This window comes from Lipophrys pholis, assembly GCF_963383615.2.
Source record: "Lipophrys pholis genome assembly, chromosome: 12".
Lineage (NCBI taxonomy): Eukaryota > Metazoa > Chordata > Actinopteri > Blenniiformes > Blenniidae > Lipophrys > Lipophrys pholis.
In genome coordinates, this window is record NC_137641.1 from 24,342,401 (window position 1) to 24,366,080 (window position 23,680).

At 41.8% G+C, this 23,680-nt stretch overlaps 1 protein-coding gene across 2 annotated transcripts; it reads left to right on the plus strand.

Moving 5' to 3' along the window:
- The first annotated feature begins 925 nt into the window (after positions 1–925).
- prrc2b (proline-rich coiled-coil 2B) lies at positions 926–21,943 on the plus strand. 2 transcript variants are annotated; one of them, XM_080476891.1, is made up of 31 exons: positions 926–1,141; positions 5,557–5,734; positions 5,841–6,015; positions 6,538–6,640; positions 6,912–6,975; positions 7,112–7,255; positions 8,109–8,425; positions 8,529–8,653; positions 8,742–8,905; positions 9,497–9,584; positions 9,679–9,841; positions 10,912–11,248; positions 11,352–11,545; positions 12,628–12,826; positions 13,225–13,432; positions 13,543–15,579; positions 16,169–16,335; positions 16,554–16,669; positions 16,764–16,905; positions 17,157–17,233; positions 17,410–17,700; positions 17,823–17,924; positions 18,044–18,236; positions 18,324–18,421; positions 18,501–18,628; positions 18,748–18,988; positions 19,102–19,269; positions 19,385–19,464; positions 19,602–19,674; positions 20,015–20,224; positions 20,671–21,876. In XM_080476891.1, exons 2-31 carry the CDS (start codon positions 5,620–5,622, stop codon positions 20,836–20,838), a joined length of 6,687 nt encoding a protein of 2,228 aa, XP_080333017.1. In that variant the 5' UTR covers positions 926–1,141; positions 5,557–5,619; the 3' UTR covers positions 20,839–21,876. The 2 variants fall into 2 exon arrangements, with proteins under 2 accessions (XP_080333017.1, XP_080333016.1); XM_080476890.1 differs by having other exon boundaries at positions 961–1,141; positions 5,838–6,015; positions 20,671–21,943.
- Positions 21,944–23,680: the final 1,737 nt, after the last annotated feature.

Sequence of the window (23,680 nt, forward strand, 5' to 3'; positions counted from 1 at the left end):
GATGACTGTGTAACAAAATGATTATTATTATTATGATTATTTTTACATTTATTTGCAGCGTCATTATAACGATAGTTTAGACAAGTGCTCCCTCTAGAGGAATCTGTTACTTCACACTTGTATCATTTCAACAATGGGTCTTATTTTGTTCCACTCATCTTCCACACTGCTTTATCCAACTCAGGGTCATGAGGGGCTGCAGTTCGTTCAGAATTTTACACCTTATGGACAATTTAGAGTCATCAATTAGACTCAAACACAAGGAGAACATGCAAGCTTCCTCAGGAATACCTCCAAACGCCTCCAAATTGTTTTGCCTTACTAATTAACGGTTGGAGAAACAGACCGAGGATCCGGTGCTCACAGGTTTGAATCTCCACAGCAAACAGGTCACCACTGTGAGTCCCTGAGGGTGACCCTTGACCCCCATAGCCCATCAGCTCCCTGGGGTGTGTGGTAATGTGGTCGCACCTCTGCATCCTAGAAATAAGATGGGTCAATGTGGAAAAAAGGAATGATTAGTTTTTAGTTAGTTTAGTAGCACCGATCATGTAATTTCCAGCTGTTTAAATCACATGCGTGTGAGTCTGTTGTTTATTAGTTTTTTTGTTTGTTTTAATGAAAAAATAAGTAAATAAATACACATAATAAATTTGAAAAAGGAATTTTAGATCATTATGCGAGTCTAACAGGTAGTCCAAGTTGTTCATTTTATTTACACTCCCACTCAGATAAGATTATAAAGATGGTAACGTAATATTACATATGATCCATACACACTCACAAAACAACTGAGAGTTTCCAGTCATGTTTTTATAGTTTAATCACAGTTATTAACAGGATTTAATTCTAAAAACCATAAAACGCGTTTCTATAATGTTTCAAACACACCAGCAGATGGCGCCAGTTTCCGCTGCCTCCCGACGTCGCCTGGTGACGTAGAACGCAGCGAGCCGAGCCGATGCAGCCTGCACACAGCCCCGTTCATTCTCAGGCCGGGTAGGACCCCAGCAACAACAACGCGAGCGGTTCAACCTGTGAAGATTGGGCTCCACAATCGCCATCCATCCTCCGAACAAACGATACTTTGTGGAAATACATCACTGTCGCTGATCAGAAGACACCCACAGTTTTTCCATCGGTGAGTCTGTGAGCGCGCACGGCGCGCAAAATCGGCGGTTTTTTGGCTCTTCTTCTCCGCTGCCCGGTTTTATTGTTGCTTTGTTCTGGGCAGCAGCCATTTTTAATCGCCTTGTCCTACATTCCCTTCGCTGTCTTCAAGAGCGTCCAGAAAGCCGTGCGAGGGTTGAAAACTACTGCCCTGGTCAAGAGGCGTTGCAGTGAGATTCACCAAGACGTGCTTTATTTTACGGTGCGGATATGAGTGAGCGTTGTTGCAGAACCCCTGGCCTGTCACGGGCTTTTTGTAACAGAACCCTGGAAGTTTAACGGGATTGCCGTTAGGCTAGTTTTTCCAACAAGCTTCGATTGCCCTAGCCAGTTGGCTAAATGCTCAGTTTGAGAAATGTATTGACAATTTTACCCCAAGTTAGCCAGATTAAGCACACGGGCCAGTGTCGCCCTGTGCTTTTACAGTTTAAATATTATAAATGCAGCAAAAAAAGAAGAGCTCCGCGGGACTTTAATCGCTGATGTTTGATGTTTACATAGCCATTTTTTGGGGCTAGCTACAAGCTAGCGTATTTTAACACGGTTAGCAGCCACATTCGTCCCCCCTTGGTGGATCTTTAACGCTTTAGGTCGACTGTTTAGAGTGTCGGACTATTCGAAATGACCTTGCTCCTTGGTCGCATCTCTTTGGAAATAGGCAGTGTTTTTTATTTTAGTGCAGTAAACTGGGTGGTGTTAGTTTCAAGTGCTGGAACTGACTTTAGCGTTAGCTCTCAATAAGGCTCCGGTACCCCCAGTTAATGTCATAGCAATGTACTTTCACTGTTTTCCACTATTTACATTGTTGAACTATATATATATATTTTGTGTTTTGGTTTGGATGGTGAAACTGTCAATTAATCGTCGCCAAAATCGAGACTTGCACAACATTAGCTTATGATCGCGTTAGCTTCCACATCTGGGGTGTTGATTTTTCTTTTTTTTTCTTTTTTCAATTTTGTGCTTTTCTCGCACACATCTGGGCAGTTTTGGTATAATGGAACTACAGCGAACGAACCGGGGGATTTTTATGTATATTCGACAACCTTGATGGTCAGAGATTCATAGTTCTCACTCTTTTGAACGCCTATGCGGGTCTTTAACCCGAGCGGCCTCCGATGCAGGGTGGATTGCTGTGTTTTTACCACAAACGATGGCATTCAACCTTTTATTTTTTTTCCCACTGAGTATTTCTCCTGAAACAGACCTGTGCATGTCAACCTTTCAGCACCAAGTTTAGCTCCCGTTGCGTTTGTCAGGGTTGTACGTCTGTCATCCATGTATTGACACCGTTTTAGACAACACCTGTGGTCATATAGAGCTATTGTTAAAGGCTTTATTAGGAATGTATTTGACCATTTAGAGCGCAGCTCATTTAAGTTCGTTTACACACTCATGTTTGAGTTTAATTGCAGCTGGTACTATTTTAAGTTGTAACGTCATGCTTGTGGAATACATTGATAGTTAATGATGAAACTTAAATGTCTTTGTCTAGAAATATTTCAAATATAACTGAACGTTAGTGCAATAATGTTGTTATTACCTAAACTCCAATCACACAAAACAAACTGAATACAGTGTATCTGAATGCACTTGTTATTCTGCTTTGCGCTGCATTGTGGGTCAGCAGGGAGCTACCAGTCCCAGTGGTTTAGGACAAGAAGCCAACACAGCAGAGTCCTGCAGAAAGTCACAAATATAAAAGTCCCTCTTGACAAGATGAGCAGTCCTCCATAGTCTCAAGTAACTTTGTTCTATCTTGAAAAGACCTGTGGCAATAAGATGGATCACACCAAGTTGTGTCAGCTTGGAGCTTTTTAGTCTGTGATTGATGTCTAGATGCTTTCATTGCCTTTAGTAGTGGGATGGGTACTTTGATCATAGTGAGGGCTGCAAAAATATGATCCTCACTACCAGAGGGCCAAATTGTGACAAAGTACTCCTACCACAAGGATTTATGTGAATAGTAACTACAAATTTATATGAAAATGAATTGTATGTCACTAATTCTAACAAATCTGGATGCAGTAGAGCAGTAATTTGGAGTTATTTCAGTTGATACCTGGTACAAATGTTTTCCAAACGACATGTGAAAGGAACCTTTTATTAATCTTTGGAGATTGGCATGCAAAGTATAGGGATAGTGGTTACATGTGGCCCACGCAGCTTTACTGTAAAATCCCTTTCAAGTGTGTGTGAAAATGCTCCTTCATAATGGGGGATAAATTATCTGCCATCTGGGTTCTCACTGAAATATGTGCCTGTAGTTGAAGCAACTTCTTCAGACTTTGAATACTTTTTACAAAATAGCTTAACCTGGCGTATTTAATAGATAGAAATTAAATCATTTAGGAAAAGGTGAGAATTTGTGGTTGAGTGACATCTAAAAACTCCTTCACGAATGACTTTCTCCGTTAAAAAACACTGTTGAGAAAACTTGTCAGACTTTTATTATTATCTAAAGGAAACCTAATTACTTTGTGCACTTTTGTGTAGTCACACAGGTTGTTGCAGTTAAGTGTTTGGAAAATATATTTCCTTTGCATTTAAAGCAGTAAACAAGTTCTAATAAAATAATTGAAAAACTTAAGGCCACAGGCAAAATGAATGTTAACGCATTATTTGCCACACTAATCTGATTGATTGTCAGGTTTAAATGATTTTTTTTAGGCAAATTCCTAAATGGTTGTTTGTAGGTTCAATGTTGCAGAGTACTAAATGTTCTCAACCTAATTCATATTGCATCTCTCAAAGAAATGTTTTATTTATCCATTTTAAGTTTGTGGTTTATGCATACCTGGACTAAATAACTTCTGCACACACAAACGCACACATAACTCTATTTGTGCCCATCAAGGGTGGGATTTATTTTTTAACATAAAGTCTGTATTGATCTGTATGTGTGGAGTGTAAAGCATCAACATTATGTCTGTGGTGCTTATAGTGTGTTTGACTTTTGGGGTCACAACGTTGTGGATTCTGAAACCGTGACCAAATCTACTTCATATGGAAATGTTGACTCAGGCATGACAGACATAGACGCTACAGAAGAAATAAATATCACCTAAATTCCACAGATTCTTTAGTACTGCACAAAGAAAACCTGCAATTTATAGATGTATGAAAAAAAGATCCAGGACAACGAGTCAATGAATAGGCTCATAAAATCTACTGATGATGGATTTGTGCTGTTATTTCAGTTTTATTTATGTGATTGGGTCCTTAAGAAAGGTTGCTTCTCCCCTTTTGTTGATGTATGTGACAGAGAGTTACAGGCCATGTCCTTTTGTTTATAAGTCATAGTTTCTAAGTTTATTCTGAGCCTTTATTGTGCTTAATGTTAATATATGTTTGTGTTGTATTCATGTATGGGCTCCGGTTAATGGTGAATACTTACAGATTTAGTTTTTTTTTTATTCATCATAATGAACATGCAGAGTACACCAGTTACACTTGGGCTTCTTTATCATGGGGCTATAGCGTCACCCTCAGAGAGGTCAAGTCACAAACTCAACACATTTAGAAACTAAATAAATAATTTAAAAATAGTAATTTTTCAAAACTGTATTCCAAGAAAGGTTACAATGTTGGTGTCTTTCAATCAGGGTTATTCTGAATTTGCTCTAGTAAAGTAAAAGTATATTATTTAAATTTTTTTGCAGTTATTCTCTATACCTTTCGTATATAGTGTATGGTGTGCAGTATGTCTGCACTGTTTTTTCTGATCAGTTTCTCATAGCACCTAAACAAAAAGTATACATTTTGTTTTAATTTGCAAATATCCTACACTCACTTCAGATTACTTGTACAAGTTAGACTTCCTGGCAATGTTCCTCTGATGTCAGTGTTCATTAAAATAAACAGGTGAAGTGGAAATTTGCTCCCAAAATTAATGTTCAGGTTATTACATTTTTCTTTTTAATATGAAATGGGCCTTTAAGAAATAATGCAAATATATGTCCTGGAAATACTATAAAGCACATCCTTCAAATTATGTTGAATAATTGAACACAACATATTGTTGATAATGACACTTTTAATTGACCTTGATCAAACCTTTGTGGAAATGCTGACTGTGCCATTAAAGTAACTAAACATAAATTCCAACACAAATTTCCCCAAAAAGCTTCTTCTCCATTATCAACTTTGGTCTGTGCTATCTAGTTGTATATTTTTTTAGTATAAAAGTAAATACTTGATTAGTTTTTTTTTATTCGTGCATACATTTCAGGAAATATTTTGCCTCAATTGCCAATCCTCACAAAACTTTGGATGACATCCTCTTGACACTCATTTTCTATCCCATGGATATGAATATTTCACACAATTTCATGTCTTGCAGTGAGTTTATATTCTCAATGTAGAATTTTCTTCTGTTCTTTGCAGAATCAGAAGGCACTGGGAAAAGGCGCAAAGAAAAATTTCCATACTCGATGACATTACATCGCAATGTCCGATCGTTTGGGGCAAATAACCAAGTCCAAGGATGGGAAAAGCAAGTATTCCTCACTCAGCCTATTTGACAAGTACAAGGGAAAATCAATAGAAGCTCAGAAAAACACAGGTATGGTCAATTTTTGCTTCCACTATTCTTTCCGGTTCCTCTGTGATCTTTGTCTCTTACATTCTGTGCAACCCTCGCCTTTCGGTCCACATTTTCTCTCCAGTAGTTCCGCGACATGGCTTGCAGAGTCTTGGAAAAGTGGCCACAGCCCGGCGCATGCCCCCACCTGCTCACCTACCGAGCTTGAAGTCTGAAAACAAAGGAAACGATCCCAACGTGATTATAGTACCCAAAGACGGTACAGGATGGGCGAACAAGCAGGAACAACCCGAGCAAAAGAGGTCAGTTGAAAAAACAATGATCTATTTAGCGTAACAAATAATACTGTGCTGCAACTATTATTATAACATTTTAAATAAACAAGTACAATATACGGAACAGAGATATCACAGATTAGTAATAGAAATTTTTCTTTTGTGTATATTTTTGTAAATTCTTTAAATGTATATACACCAGCTGTGTATTAGTCTGTCATTATCAGTGTGTGTATGTATGTGGGGACTGTATATATGCAAATATGTTTCAGTTTGAGGTTTTCAAGCACTTGGAGTTGAATTTGTCTGACAGGGGCTAGATAAATACATATTGACTGATTGATTAGTATCCATTCTGTGAGACCAGCAGCAGCAACTTTTAGACACTTTTCCAGTGCTTGTGTCCAATAAAAAAAAAGAAAAAAGATCTATGTAATAGTCAGCAGGTTTGGTGTGTGAGACCCACTGTCTTGTGACGCTTGGTTTTCCCCTCTTCGTCTTCAGTAACACCAGATTAACTGTCTTCTTCTTCCCCGTTCTTGTTTTTAGTTCTTTTGCATCAATACCACAGCTGCAGGAGTTGCAGCCGCAGCTGGCTTCACAGAAATCTGTCTCCAATCTTCAGAAGCCCTCACCAGTAGCCATCCAAGAGGTGTGTATTCACGTCTGTAGTTAGGGTCCACTATTAGCACTTTTTTTGTTTGTAATTTGTGGAACAGCTTGTACTGTTTGATTGTTCCTTGAGAATTCTTGTTAAAAATATAATTTCTGATGGAGTCAATCAGAGCCTGGAATCATGTTATTAAACAACCCTAATTACATAATAGAAATAATCTAGAAAGTTGCCAATGTGTGTTTTCCAAATCAGAGTGATTTTGATTCAATCTGTCACACTCTGGCGCTGATTTCCTCTTTTTCCACAGAACACAAACACAGGTGGACCAAAGCAATGGGCCCAGCTAAATGGAAAGGCAGTAGAGCAAGATGGTGAGTCATCTCACTCATTAGTGTGTAACTCTGGTTTAGTTGTGTTTAAAATCAAATAACATGCTCACTGTGGTTAATTTGTTGTCCAGACTTTGTTTCCCATATGTGACTGTGCTTATGTATTTGCATGCATCAGGTTTAAGGGCCTCAAACCGACTTCAGCCCTTCTCTCACGAGGAATTTCCCACGCTGAAGGCCGCTGGAGAACAGGACAGAGCTGGCAAGGAAAGAAGCGGCTTCGATCCGTCGTATGGGCCCGGACCAAGCCTCCGCCCCCAGAGTAAGTTCTGCTGCTGCCCCAAAGCTCTTATTATATGAATAAGCAAAATCATATTTACACGAGAAAGATCAACTGGGAAGTTTGTTTTAGAAAAGTAACACACTATTGCTATACAATGTCACTGCAAAAAATGTTAAACAATGTAATTTCCATGCCTGTGCTCTTTCATAAATTTTTAGTTTTTCTCATAATGTAACGGCGCGTGTAAAGGCCTGATCTGGCACATGTAAGAAATGTGTCTTCACTGATTCAGATGATGGAATAAATTTGTTATTTCGAGGACCGCTGTTAAATTCAAAAGAGTGAGCTGTTCTGTAAAATGTCGTCGTGATTATTTTCCATCTGCTTAACTTAAAACTATTGGCTCCAACTATAGTGAGCCTACACTTCACGTTTCAGCAACGTCACTTTATTTGTCCTGTGTGGACTGAGGCATTTTGAAAAAAAGAAGCACTTTTGAAGGACTCGAAATGAAATGAACAACCAAGACACAACTATGGCTTATGGTTTTCACTAGAAATTGTTGTTGTGTAAACATGGTTTTGAAAATCAAACTAATTTGACTGCAAGATGTATAAATGCTTTGAATTAACTGGTAATGAATGGGGTAGTAATGCATTGAGTTGTTGTGCAATAAGAATTAAAAATTATTTACTTTACAGCAGGTGAAAGAATTTTTTATTTATTTTTTTTTTAAAGAATGCCTCTTTTTGAGAAATTATATTTTGATATTTAGGAATTGCAATACACTTCCAAGTTTCTATACTAGTCAGAGAAATTGCTCTTAGTACTCTAAAGTACATTTCAAACTCAAGCTCGACCTTTTCTGAATCCCTTCTTTTTCTATTTCAAGATGTGACGAGCTGGAGGGAAGGTGGTGGCAGGAACCTTCAGCCCTCGTCACTGACCCTCGGCCTGCCAGCAGATCCCGAGGGTAAACTCACTGCCCTGGGTGAGACTGGCACCCCTCCAGCCACATCTCACCCCACCTCTGCCACCGCCGGCACAACCTCCTCCAGTGTGGTGACACCTCAGTCGCCAGGCCTTGACCCCAAGGAGCCTTCCTTGCGCCCCGCCCAGCCAGTCCGCAGAACCACCGTCCCCACTGCCCTGCAGTACCAGCTCCACCACACTTCAACTGCTGTCTACCATGACATGTTGCCTGCTTTTGTTAGTACCACATGACGTCACACGCCAATCTTTAACACAAACCTGCATGTAAACGTTCAGGTCAATTCAGCTTGTTTCAAGGTTTGACTTCTGCCGTTTTCAGATGTGCTCTAAAGAGACGCGTGAAGCCCCGGGTACTGACCATGTTCCTACCACCGTAGCAGCCCCAGCCCGATTTGAGAGCAAACCCACTTTCAGGCAGAGCTATGCTAAAACTGAACTTGTCAAGTGAGTCAATACCAAACCTTCAAACTGTTTATCGTAATGACGTAGTTTGAAGTTTATTAATTTATGACTTCCTGTCCTTGTTTTGCAGTGGAGACGTAAGACGAGAGAACCGATTTGTCCGTGCGCCGCCTCGACTCTCTTCTCAGCCCATCCGCAGGCCCGGTGACCGGCCAGTCCGCCCAGCCATTATTAACCCAGAAGATTTGAAGGATCTAGACGAGCTTGACAATGACTGTGAGGACGGATGGGCTGGTCAGTACTTTCTGGACCTGAACCTTTTCACCTAAGCAGATACGAAAACTAAATTCTGAGTTTCATACTTAATGTTTCTGCTTAGAGGTACACCTACATCTTCAGCTTCTGAGTCTTTCCCTTGTGAAAATGTATTTTATAACATTCTTTATCCAATGTCTGCATGTATTGTTTGGATCCACAATTCGTCTATTGGTTAGTTTGTTTGTTGATGAGTAAGCCAATGCATATATTCATTAGAATTTTAATAGTGAATGCTAACTAGGCATGCATAGTTAAGTTTGCCCCCTGGCTCTCTCTGCATTCCTTTGCCCATTGTTTTTTAATATGCTAACCAGGCTAGGATTTTCACAAACCCATCAGATAATCAGGATTTTGAGGGAAAATGACCTGCAGATGTATAGATGCCTTAGATTACATATTGTTCTGCCAGTCAAGATCACTCTGCATGTGATATGTAATGTCATGTTTTCATTTTAAATATAACCAAAAACATCAAATCTTGTGTATTTTTTTAAAGCATCCAGTGCATATAATTTTTTTTCCTCAATCTCCAGCACTGCTCACTGTTCTATTTCTTTTTAATCTCAGGACTTCATGAAGAAGTCGATTACAGTGAAAAGCTCAAGTTTAGTGATGACGAAGACGAACACAATTCTGGTGATAAACGCAAGATGTGGTAAGAGCGCTTTTCCTTCCAGCTTAATTGTGCACTAAGCACTCATCACAGTTTTGTCATTTGAAGGGTGTCTTTTTCAATTGTTACGTGTCAGGACTGAGTGGGAGAGAGAGAACCAGCGGGACTTTCAATCCTCCCTGAGTTTAGGAGAGGCATCTTATCCTCTGGAGGGCCCTGATGAGAGTTATTCCTACCAACATCACCACCATGAGCAAACCAGGAAGACCAACAGCAGATATCTCTCCACGGACACTCAGGTGACTACACAATATGCAGTGATTTTCCACTTTGATCCTCCTCTCATGAGATTGCTTATCTAAGATGAGCCCGCTATGTTATTCACAGTTGAAACCCATCTTGTCTTTTAATTCCTCTGTAGCTACAGAGCATAAGACAACACTATTGAGCATATTGAGCAGTGTGCACTCACACACCCTCGACTCAGACTGTCACTGTGAATTGGCAGAGATGACCTTGCAGTAACCATAGCGATATGTGGTGGCCTACTTTTTATCTGCTAAGCCGTTTGCTGTGCAAGTGAACACGATGTGACAAGCATAATCAAAGTACAGATTATACCCGTTTGTAGGTTTGTAATTATTATTTTTTTCATACCAAGTCTGATGTGAGAGATGTTCAACCACCTGCCCACACTAAACGGTGTACACACAGCAAAACTGCCTTTTGCCATGGTGTGAATATATACAAAGTTTCTTAAAAATCAAAATTTCAAGAAATAAAGGATTGAAATATTTCACTCTCTGTTATGAGCCTATATCATATATGGGTTTGACTTTCTGAAATGAGCAACAAAAAATATTGAACATTTTCATGATATTCTAATTTTATGAAATGCACCTGTCGTGTTCTTCGTGAATACTTTTAGCTCGGAGCTGTGTGGTGAGGTGGCTGTGTTGGAATTTCTAGCACTATCAGAAATTATTGTACGTTGTCGATGGTTGCGTAACCTTGACATGAACCTATGTCAGTGCACCAAACAAGACCACAGATTTTAAGCCACAACAACAGATATCTTCACAATTGCTCATCTGTCCTCTGATGCGGCCACAATCAGTGTGTGTAGCCAGAAGAAACAGCGCGATTATTTCTAGTTTGGGACATAAAGTTGCTTGCCAGCTTAACTCTTATCATGTTTATTTCATCATTCGATGAACGGTTGCTCTGGAAAGCACTTGTTGTCAAACAGTCCGTATTTGAAATAAATTGCAAACCTATAGTGTGTAGCTTTTTTTTTTTTTTTAAAAAAAAGTGTTTTTTTTTATAAATTTAGCTGAGCTTTGTCTGTGCCACCTCCCTGGCCCCACAGAAAAACCAAGGTGAACCACTGGCTGACCCGGATGATCACCAGCGACAGTCTCACTCTCAGGCACCGGCCAGGACAAAGTACGTGTCGCCTGAACTGTCTGAGGCCGTGGAGAGAGCCCGCAGACGGCGGGAGGAGGAAGAGAGGCGTGCCCGCGAGGAGCGGCTTGCTGCCTGCGCAGAAAAACTCAAAAAGCTGGATGAGAAATTTGGGAAGACTGAAAGACAGACGTCACGATCTGAGGATGGTCAGAAGGAGGGAGAGTGCAAAGAAGCCCCTCTGTCCCCAAGCAGGGAACACGATAAAGGCCATCATGAAAACTGGCAGTACGGCACAAAGGGTAAAATGGGGAACCACATTATTTACACATTATGAAATGATTTTTGAAAATATTGCTGAAATTTAAAAGATCTAAGCATTTTTTGTGATTAAATGATTTCTAGATGGAAGTGAATGTCCACCAGACAACTCCCCTGGCCATAGTTACCGTGACGAGTCTGGGTTCTCTGCCTACCGCGGCAGTGAGGATGATGGCCAGGAGCCCTCCTCTCCCTCGGGAGACTACAGTGGACGGCAGCCCTCCAAGCCAGTCCCACCTCGCTTCCAAAAGCAGCCACAGCACCACCAGCAGCAGCAGGTGAGAACCATATTGTCTCCCCTCCTATTTTAAAGCACCTACACTCACATTGTAGCAATAATCTGCTTACGACATCGTAATGACAGGGTTTGTCAAGGGTTTCAACATCTCTGAATTTGCACCTCTATTGTCTTTTTCCAAGACTCGTAAAAAAGCGAATGATTATGATCTTGCATTGATTTCTTTTGGTCATACTAACTGACGTCCATTGTCAATAAATAAGATCATGAGAAGTTGCAGGAACATTACAAATCAGGGCAAAAACTCCAAACCTTCTGTTGTGTTCCAAACAAACAAATTAGCTGGTTGGAACAGCCGCTTTACTAAATGCATTAGGTATCTCCATCTGAGTCAACTTACTGGCTGACCTAATTACTATGCATTGGATCAGCCAGTATAATCATTCACACATGCTAACATGGCTATTTTTGTGTGTGAATATAGGCCTTCACTGGGCTGTTTGCATGTATATGGTTGTGGATACTGTAAATTATAGACTGTCAACATTCTTCTATATTCTGAGTGGAATTTCATTTCTTATTCTGTGATATTTTACTATATTCAAATTTGTCATAAAAATGCAAATGGAATTTATTAACCTTAATTTATATGCACCATGCATTGATTTTCTTGCTTTATCATTCTCGCGATCAAGTAGTTTTCACATGTTTGGTCCACTAGAGGGCATACAAACGCAGGAAACCAATACTCTTTTTTTTAATTAGCCACAGGTGATGGAACTGATAACCCATCCTCGACACAATATGTTTATAAAGAACTTTGAACATATTTGAATAGAAATGATCACATTTTATTTTAAATATTAAAATTCTCTTCTATTATACCTGTGTATTTGTTTGTTTTGAAAAGTGGGATTTTCCATTTTGTTAAATGATTTATTGTGGCACTCATTGGCTTTCCCTTCACAATAAATGACTGGTATAATGTGGATCGTGATGGAAGCAGTGAAACATGAAATTTTATTGTATTTTGTTGCATGTTTAGCCTTTAATCACAAATAAAACTGGGAGAGTGGATTTCACTATAATTGTTTGAGACTGTATGCTTTCTACATTCTTTAGGAAGTGTTCAAAATGCAGCATTGGCAGCAGCCTGGTCACCCTGCTCCATCAAGTTCCAGCCACACCCAGCGGGGATATTATCCCCCACATGTCCTTGGGTTTGATCCCCGCTGGATGATGATGCCACCCTTCATGGATCCACGCATGGCCCAAGGGCGATCTCCCGTGGACTACTATCCTGGAGCTGTCCACTCTTCAGGTAGATATTGAGGCTGTGTGAGTGAAAGTGTTGGCAAATGTTTCCCGAATCAGCACTCCAATATTCATGATGTATCTATATATTTGCACAGTGTTGTGCAGACGTTTGTGAAGCAAAGTGCTGATAATTAGACTTGAATATATATATATATTGTTTTTTTTATATATATATTAATTTATTTAAAAAAAAAAAAAAAAAAAAGATCTGGGGGCATCTTACTGTTAAACACAGGAAAATGTGAGCTGACTTGTCCTGGTTGATGCTCAAGATTAAAATTTAATAAATGAGAAACGCAAGTGAAGAAGATGTATAGAAAAACTAACTCGAAAAAATATCGGCCTCAGATAATATACCATTGAAAAACCCTGAACTGCAAACTTTCCTCTTTTTATTTCTAGCGGGAATGGTAAAACCAATCATGCATCAAGAGCACTTGAACAGTCCCGGTTCTGATGAAGGATGCCATCCCAACCTGCATCAGGAGAGACGAGCCCCTTCCACTGAGCCTTATCCTATGTGGAGCCAAGATGGCTACCCGTTGCGCAGCTTCACTCCACCTTATCAGAGACAACATGAGAGTTCAGATAGTGGCCAGCCTGATGAAAGGTCAGTTATTGTGCTGTAATGAAAGTGCCCAGTTGCTCTGGAATATATTCTATGTTGTTTTCAGTCTGTTTATGTTATTATTTACTTTGTTGTTGTTTTTAATCCTGCAGAAGCGATCTGGCCTCTTCCCAGCAAGACTCCTATGAAGACAGGGGCAATGATTGCTTGACCCACACTCAAGACGATCTTTCCCACCATTCTTACCAGAGCCGAGGCTCTGACAGAGAACATCATGACCGAGGCTTGCTCACCACTGCTCAGAACCTCTCTCAGAATCATTCAGACAATGAATATTCAAAGCAAGACTCAAGAGACAAGCATCTGAAGGAGGGCCTTGAATCTCATGATGAGCCTCTAGATGGCTCCAAGGACAACTGGAAAAGAGAAGGACAGAAACAAGATGGAGGACTCAACAATCCCCAAAGCCAGTGGTCTGAAGTCAGCTCCAGCTCCAGCAGCAGTGTCAGCCAGCCTTCAGAGAACAGTGGGCGGACTTTAACTCGCAGAACTGGGCCCATAAAGAAACCGGTTCTTAAAGCTCTGAAAGTGGAGGACAAAGAAAATGAAAAGCCCAAACCTGAGCCCGAGGAGAAGCCAGTCCCCTACCGCCTTGAGAAAGAAGTCCTCACTAATGTCTATGACTTGAAGAAAGATAACCAGCCAGTCAACAGCAGGCGCTCTGCCTCACCTGTGGTTGAGAAACAGCCTGAAGAGAGGCAACATCAATCACCAGCTCCAAATAAAATCGAACGGCCTCTAAGCACCCTTAGTGACGACTCTCCCAAGGAGAGCCCTTGGGGGAGTGGCAAGAGCCAGTCACCTCGAGAGAGTCTGGAAAATCGAGAACCTCAGGCACCACGGCGCAGTAACTGGATCTTCATCGATGAAGAGCAGGCCTTTGGTGGAGTCAGGGGCACAGGTAGAGGCCGCAGCCGTGGCTTTAGAGAATTTAGCTCAAGAGGAGGAACCCGTGGAGGCAGAGGAGGAGATAATCTGAGAGGGGCATTTAACAACAATAACAACAGCAGTGGCAGTGGTGCTCAGCGGGTAGGCCGGGGTCGAGCACCACCCAGGGACCTTATCAAAGTCGAGGAGTTCCAGAGAGGCAAGCCCCGCAGGCGAAATGTCAGTGAGACCTTGAGTGAAGCCTCCGAGTATGAAGAACTTCCTAAACGGCGTCGCCAAAAGGGATCTGAAAATGGAGAAGGTTATGCCGAGGTGGGAGAAATGCGTAAAGCTGATAGAGAATCGTGGAGATCCAATAAAGTCTACTGCGATGAGCAGACGGCTTCAGATTCCAGAGAGAAGACCAAGGTTACCAGAAACTTCGGAGGCCGCGTCCTGCCTCCCAGACTGAACACCACTGGTAGTTACAGTCGAAGCTATGGAGGATCCAGGGACATTTCTACATGGCGTGGTCGTGGGCCTCAGTTTAACAGCAGCAGTGGCTCCATGCAGGAAAATGGTTATGGTCCTGGAGTTGACACTGCTTACTCCCGCAGACCTCCAGTTGAACGTGACGGCCTGAAGTACCCTCCTAAATTTACTGGCTCCTTTATGGAAAATGGCACAGAGGACCGTGACGGAGAGTACTATTTTGACAACGATAACCCCGACAGACAGATGTTAAGGAGGCGGCGTCCTCCACGCCAAGACAAGCCCCCGCGCTTCCGCCGTCTGCAACAAGAGCGTGAGCCCGGCTCGAATCAGTGGACAAGCGAAGAGTATATAAACGGCGACTTTGCAAACCCCTGGCCTGGTCGCTCCAAAGGCAGTGGTGATGACAACTGGCCTACCAGTCACTACGCTGGACGCCCCAGTCAACATGGTCAGACAGAGGAATGGGAGACAGGTTCAGACAATAGTGACTTTAATGACTGGAGAGAGAAGCGAGGTGGGAGTGGGGGTGTAGCAACCCAGGGTCATGGCGACATCCCGTCAGAATCGGGCCCTAATGAACCAGGCTCGGGTGAAAAAAGGGAACTTTCCAAGAGAAGTTTCTCAAGTCAGAGACCACTGGTGGAACGGCAGAACAGGAAAGGAGAGCCATCACTGCTGGAGGCCACCAAGATGGTGCGTGCGCCTGATCCTCCCACATCCTCCACCAGCAGGAGTGACACTTGGCAGAATGGACGGACTTGTAAAAGGTGAGAAAAAGAAAATGCCAAAATACGGCAAACGGTGTCATCGTCTGTCCTTATGAGTCACACTTAACTGTTTGAATCTTTCAAACTTTCTCGAAGGCCATTTTTGTAGTTCTTATATTAAGTGATCCTAATACAAAACAAAGATTTTAGGCTTGTATGCTCATGTGCTACTAGTTTGTCTGGAGACTCTGTCATCCAGGTCATTGTCTTAGTGTTTCTTGTCTTGAGAGGCAACAAGACTTGCTTTAATCTTAAACACTTGCCAAATGTCTTTTATTCTGATAGATGTTAGACACTTCATTAGTATGGCATGTTTTCACTTCAGAGATAGACAGAGCGAAAGGCGTTTGGAAGATGACCTGCTCTACCACCCCAATACAAAATTAATTTTTTACCAATCTAATGCATTCCTTCTTGTGTTACATGATGATAGAATTCTTAATATAGGTTGTAATTATATAGCACCACTTTAAAATTTCTGCGAAGTGTTGAATGTACCCTGGCTAACATACTGAGTGAAATAACAAGAATTTAGTGTTGGGGTTTAGTTTGGCCGACACAAAACATTAGTTCTTTTCGTGTTTTTCAGCCGAAGTCCAGATGATCCAGGCTCGGTCTACAGCTTAGAGCAGCCGCCTGACGACCGGGAGCCCAGTGAACCCACAGGGAAGAAAATTGACAAGGACCTGAAGTCAGGACCTGGTAAAGCAGACATCGTTGAGCCTCTGTCCCAGTACGAGCTCAGCAGCTACCCAAGTGAGTCCAGCTTTTTCTATTTGTCTTGTCATAATTTTCCATGTCAATGGGCAGAGTTAGAAAGGAGAATTTACTGCATGTTGACTGCATTCATTGAATCTAAACGGCTTCATGGTTGCAATGCTGAAATTTCCTTAAATCGTGATAACCTTTTACACTGCATTTATTACTTGTCTTCATATGATTTTGAACTGACAGCATCCTGATTTATTTTCTAGTTGAGGGTGACACAGGGGGACCAGGCTCGAATTCAGATGGATACCAGGATGGTTTGACCAAAAAGCAAAGACGTCCACAGGAGGATGACAGGCGGAGGAAAGAACAGGGAGCTAATGTAAGCAAAACATGGTCAATCCTGATATTCTGTGATAGTGTCGAGACTTTCAGAAAAAGCATGTGATTAAAGCTCTTCCTTCCATCTGCTTTAGGTTCCCGTGAAAAACAGGCCGATCACATCCAAAATACCGCCACGCTTTGCCAAGAAGCAGGGAAGCATGAGCATCGAACAACCTGAGGAAGCAATTTCTTCAAATAACCTTGGAACAGAAATCTGGGAGACAAACAGTTCAGGTAGTTCAAGACCCAGTTTGACATTGCTGACATGTCTTAACTTGAGAACTTTTGATAGTCTTCTAAAACAGTTAAGACCTCCTAGAAACAGCTGGAAAGTAAAAGTGTTTTAAAATGTTAGAATATGTGTTCCTGATACATGCATGTTTGGATTTGGTCTCTGAAGAAGATTTTTGTTTTTGATGGACAAATACATCTTGACCCTTCCAGATAATCACTTATGTGTGTTATTTAAATATTTCTATTTTTAGCTCTGTCAGTGCAATCTTCAGGAGGAGACTCGTGGACTAAGCAGGTGTCTTATACTGGGAGCGAGCCAAACTCTGAGGTACTGAGCTGCAATGCAAACTGCACATTTTCTGATTGGAAAATAATTGTTGCGCTTATTTTAATATTAATATATTAATTTATATATATATATATATATATCAGTCTTAAGAAAGTAAACATGGATAAAATAAAAATAAAAAATCACTCTGTGTGCCGTTTCTTCTCTCCGTCCAGGACTCTGACGCTGGCCCAGAACAAACTAAAGAACAGCACAAGCCTGGGCCCATCGGAAACGAACGCTCCCTGAAGCACCGCAAGGGCTCCGAAGGTGTTGATAGGATGGAGGGCGGTCCCATTACTCCAGTCAATGGTGTGGATCTCCATGTGGACAATGTGTTGCCCGTGCCTCCCATTGAGTTTGGCGTCAGCGCCAAAGACTCTGATTTCAGCCTCCCGCCTGGTTCCACCCCAGTGCCCGTTTCCAATCCTGTGAACAAGCTTCAGGATGCACTTATTACCACCAATGTGAGTGGTTCTGACTTATTGTGGTGGCAAATATAAAGTAATAAGAGTGTTGGTAAACCAAATGCTCCAAAAGTATTAAATGGTGTTACTTTTGACGTTCTTTATTTATTTGTCAAATCCAGACGGCTCTCAATCAGGGCATCCCCATGTTGCGCTCCAACCACCTGCAACCTGGCATCAATCTCAACCCGATCACCTTCCCCAGTGCTGACCTTACTCTCAAGGTATACGACTTATGAACATGGCTAAATCCTTCCATATGTTTCAAAGGGAAGCATCAATTATACAGTAAAAGTGATTATTTTGAACCATGAATTGACGTGAGATTTAATTTTTTTGGCAGATGGAGTCGGCGCGCAAAGCGTGGGAGAACTCTCAGTCGCTCCCTGAGCAGGGCTCTCCGGGTGGAGGTGCTTCAGGTACTCAGCCTCCCTGTAGTGTCGGCTCCTCCACTGGTGTCAGCTACAGTTCTTTTGGAGGCGTTTCCATGCCTCCAATGCCCATTGCGTCAGTGGCTCCTTCAATGTCAATGCAAGGTGAACAATGCTTCTTTTGCTTAAATGATGGTTTCCATTAAGAGTACACTGGACTGAATGTCGTTCTGCTTGCTGTGCTTTGTGTAGGTAATCACATCCCTCCACTGTATCTGGATGGTCACGTGTTTCAGAGCCAGCCGCGCCTCGTACCACCCACCATGACCCAGCAGCAGACCTACCAACAGGTAGAAGATTAACGCACACAAGCACAGGCTTGTTTAGGATTTGGCAGATTGTCACAGTGTTGCATCTCTTTTATTTCAGGCGGCAGCGGCCCAGCAGATCCCCATCTCTTTGCATACGTCTCTTCAGGCTCAGGCTCAGTTGGGGCTTCGAGGAGGTTTACCGGTGTCACAGTCCCAGGAGATGTTCAACTCCATCCCACCCTTCAGGTAGTGCCAGCTACCTACTTTCATCATAATCACATTTTAATGAGAGAGGCAAACGGATTCCACCAGGTTGTGTAGTTTGTCTTGTTTTCATTCTCTCTGTTATGTCACTGCTTCTCCAGGTCGCAGGTTTACATGCACCCCAACCTGTCGCAGCCAAGCCCCATGGTGCTGTCTGGCGGGGCCCCTCTGAAAGGACCGTACTCTGCTTTCCCAGGCATGCAACCCTCAGACATGGTCAAATCACAGTCAGGCTCTCACTACCAGCCAATGAATGGCAGCCAGCAGCTTGTGTATGACAGCCAGATGAATCAGGGCCCAGGAATGGGTTCCTCACAGCTGATGGACTCTCAGCTCATCCAGGTGAGTGGACTGCTGAAGCCTTTAAAAGTTTATCCAGAAAGATTGATTTAACAAAACACGATCATATTACTTTTATCTTGTGACTTGAATATTAAACTCTTAATTTCCACCAGGTTACAATGCCGCTGCCTGGCTCTCAGCTACGTTACGGTTCAGCTCAGCAGCATCTCATCCTGCCACAGTCCATCCAGCTGCAGCAGGGACAGAACTTATCTGTGGGAGCCCCACGTCGGATGTTACCACCGGGATCCCAAGCCGCTGTCATGAGTGGCAGCCGAGAGGTGAGCCTGTCGTCTCACTTGAATGTTCTGTGTCGTCTTTCCTTTGAGCACACGGTCTACATGGACAAACTCAACCCACAACTGTGGAGTTATTAAGTGAGTCATTTATTCTCAGGGCTCCCAGATGGAAATGAAAGGTTTCCAGTTCTCTGATAAGCCCAGTCACTCTTCAGCCATGTCTGGGGGTTCCTACAGGTTAGTGGTTGTGATTCATGCTTTTCGTAAAAGTTAGAACTGCAGATACATTTAAAATTTCATCTACAGTGTTTTGCATTTTTGAGGAACAGAATCATCCAAACTGCTTCTAATTTCTTCCTTCCTTTCTTCTCCAGGCCTGGGTCTGCCAGCCCGAGTGGAAAGCCCACTGGTCCAGTCGGCCCTTTGCCGACCCATTTCGCTCAGCAGGTATGTAGTCAATTTTTTGATTATTATTTATTTACATGACCAGTGCTGGAGGATCTTTCAAGTTCTGAGTTTAATAAGGGGCCATAAAATTCATCTCCAAGTAATAATCACACAATGAACTTTTAACTCAACCTACTTGTTCAAAATCAACATCCTCTTCATTTTGAGCATTTCTAAGAAAACCGATGCTTAAAGAAACGTGTGAGTGCGCTCAAGTGTGGATCAGCTCTACTTCAAAAAGATACATCTATCCTGCTAATTGTCTCTTTCACTCTTTGCCCCTCCCCTTCATCCGCTGTCCCTCCTCCTCTTCCTCCTCGTCCTCGCCCACGGCCAAAAGGTCCCACCTGCTCAAGGCAGCATGGTGATGCACATGCGCCCCCCCACCACAGGCCCCTTCCCCAACCCCATCCAGAGACCTGTCATGCAGGTCAACAAGCCCGTCATCATCCGTCCCCCCCCTTATTCTAACCCCGGCCGCGACCCCTCCCACTCCACCCCTCCTTCGGCCCCCGAGCCCCCAGTTAAAGGGCCAGAGGATGGCATGAAGGTGAGCCACCCACTGTAAATATAGGTAATTTGATTTAATCTTTTTTCTTTTCTCTCTGTCTGATTAGTGTATTTTCAGTGAATGCTATATATTATATTTTGTAGATGTCAATTAGAGATTTCCTGTCATGTTTTAAACTGGTAATTGTAACACATTTGTTGTTCAACTGCAGTATGTAGTAACATTTGATCAGTTGTGATTGTTGTAATGAAGAACCTTTTGCTTACTTAAATGTGATTAACCACAAACCGTTTCCAGTTTTTACAGTCTGATAGTTGTGTCTTAAGTAACCAAATATTCTTTCAGAAACTATAAAACATCATTGTTTTTACTCAAATCCTAAATATGACCTCTGTTCAGTCTAAACACTTAATAGTGCATGAATGTGTAGTTTCTCCAGCCACTGCTGTAGATCTTAGGATTTGCACTTTTATTTTCCTGTACAGAGTAAAACAATGCGGGACATGCGCAAGGCAGTGGGAGAAGGCAAAGCGCCACCTGGGGGCATGACCAGCAAACTCCAGGAGCCCCTACCCTCCACAGGGTCAGCCAAACCAGCACGCACTGGAGCCATCAAACCCCAGGCTGTCAAAGTAGAAGAGGGCAAGGCGTAACAATGGACCTTTTTAAAAATCCTCGCTCTCACCAAGCCCGCCGACACAAAACGGCCCCCGACCAGAGTCTGAGCCTCTCCAAGACCCACCGTGATCCCACTGAACATGGCGGGGGGGTGCGCACACACACACATACACATACACACCCACACACACACACAGACATCATACAGAAAAGCCACGCTGGAACTTTCTGAACTGGACACTTATGTCACATCACGTATAGAGATATATAAATATATATAAATATATGCATACACACAAACAGTCTTTTAAGCAGATCTCTTCAAGGTCCTCTTTAATTTATTGTTAGTCACTTTTAAGGGGAGATTGGTAAAGAGACATTTGTTGGGGTTTTTTTGTGTTATTCTCTGAAGTGGGATAGAGGAGAATGGCCGCATCACACGGCTCATTTTTCACACCGTTTTTGCCAAACTGTATTTACTCCTGTTGATGGACTGTAGCCCTTAAGACCAAGCAGACACTTGGTACCAGTTATTATCGGAAGCAACGTCTGTTGAAAAGTTTTTAATCCATTTGAAATGCAGTGGGGCATTTTTGTCATATATTTCTTTGGTGTTTTGCTGGTAAATAAAGTTTGGAGTCATTCATGATATTGATAAAGGACTTATTTTATTAACCCGAGAAAACAAAACAAAAAAAAAAAACAAAGTCGTCTTAGCTCAGATTTGTTGGACATCTTTGCATGTCGACATAGCAAAAGTGAGACACCTTATAGGGGACTTTACACACATGGACGGGCAAAACTGCTTAGATTGATAGAAATAATTTCTTAACTGTTTGCTTCTTTTCTTTTTTTCTTTTTTTTTGCTCTTTTTTGTATGCGAAGTGAAAGGAAAAAAACAAAACAAAAAAAGAACGAGGAAGTTTTACCAAAATCATGTTTCTTCCATCGGAACTTGACCGGCGTTGGTGCGGCGTGTGCATGCGATGTGCTGAACGTGTGTTTACTGCAGGACTCTCTCTCTCTCTCTCTCTCTCTCTCTCTCTCTCTCGCTCTCCGAGATGCTCGCAACATTTTACAAAAAAAAACCAAACAAAAAAAGACTGTCTGAATTCACATCCATCATGCTGTCGGGACAGCGGTATGGAGTTTGGTCAACTGGGCTATTGGGACTCATTGTGAAGATTTATTTTGGGGGGGGGGGGGATTCACAATTGCTGTAAATGACCCCAAAACAGCTGAATGAAATGTTTGCTTTCTTATCGCTCTGCTTAGGTTCTAATGACTCGAATAACCCGTTATAAACGCATTATGTGACATGTGTTGTCTTTTCTTTCTTTCTTTTAAAGACTCCTGATATCTTTCATTTTGTTTAAATTCCACATTGTGGATTGTGAAGAAATACACGATTTGGTCTCTGAGGTGGCACGAGCAATAAATGCAACCTAACTAATATCACAATCGGGGTCCAATAGACTTTTTTTTGGAGGGGGGGGGGTTCCACTTCTATTCAATGATCACAAATAAAGGGTGTTTAGGGTTGAATTAAAATATGATCTTTGCTTCAACTTTTTTTTTTGTGAGCAAAGCAATTCTGCGAACTACGAAGGACTTTAAGTGTTTGTTCCATTTGGAAATGTGAAGCTGTTAAAATCATTTCTTTTCTTTTTTTTTTTTTTTTTTAAATGGACATTCATTTGGAAACTCACAAATGCCATTGTCATAAACGGTCAAATGTTACTGCTTACTATAATGCTTCATAACACTACAAAAAATGTTTATGACAGTGTTTCACTGCTATATGTGTATATGCATACTTAACTGTCGAGCCTTGTCAGCGAGGGGAGGCTTAAAACCCACATTTCATTTTAGATATTGTGGCACTATAAAGATTTAATGTTGAAAAGGTCACTGTGTTCCTCAGAATGGACTGCTTTCACATGTTGATAGGTCTCCTGGGCTTGGAGTGTTTTTGCCTCTTTATCCCTTACTGCAAAAGATTTTGATGCTTCTCATTGTACCGACACCAAAATGTTTCCCTGAAGTTTTTTTTTTTGTTTTGTTTTTTTTTTGTATTTTTAAGATGCATATTATTTTTTTTTCTCATCAGAGGACCAGTGCTTTCTACAGCTGATCCAGCATTTTATTTATCCTACCTGACCTTTATCCTTTCAGGTATTTGGTCATTACCCTCCCTTGTTTAAAGAAAAAAAGAAAAAAAAGAGCTTATTGAAAGAAAAGAAATAAAGCAGTTGTGATTTCTTAAATGTACTGTCTATTCTGTATTCTCACTTTCATATTAAAATTATCCCTCAGACTCTTGTGACATCAAGAATTAAAGAGTTATTTTAGAGTTGGAACGAGCAGCTACAACTACAGCTGATAGTCATGCTTCAGAAAAATCTTTCATTTCTTCTTTTTTTTTTTTTACTATTAATGCAGTAATGAACACTTGATCAGGGCACAAGTCTTCATGCCAAGGCAACATGTATCATCCAACTGCCTGGAAGGGAATTAAACTTTGTGCTGGATATGCATATGTACATCTTTGTCACTGCCTCACGTGGACTCTTCTTGCTCCGGCTCTGTCAGAACAAAGCTTTTCCACTTTGAAAAACATTTGATTTGCACGGACGGTTTTTAGTCGGTATGGTTATGCCATAAAACCATATTTGGAACACACACGGCCCCGTTTCTTTGTCTGTCCTGTACACAGTGAAGTACAGAGAATCTGGCTGATTGTACGTGGTTACTCTTGATATTTGTGTCACTGCTCATCGTGGAGCTGCGGTTTGGCACGATGGGGACAGTGGTTGGGGTTCTCACCTCACAGCGAGATTTTGTCGTTTCAAACACATGCGAGGTTAATTGCTGATC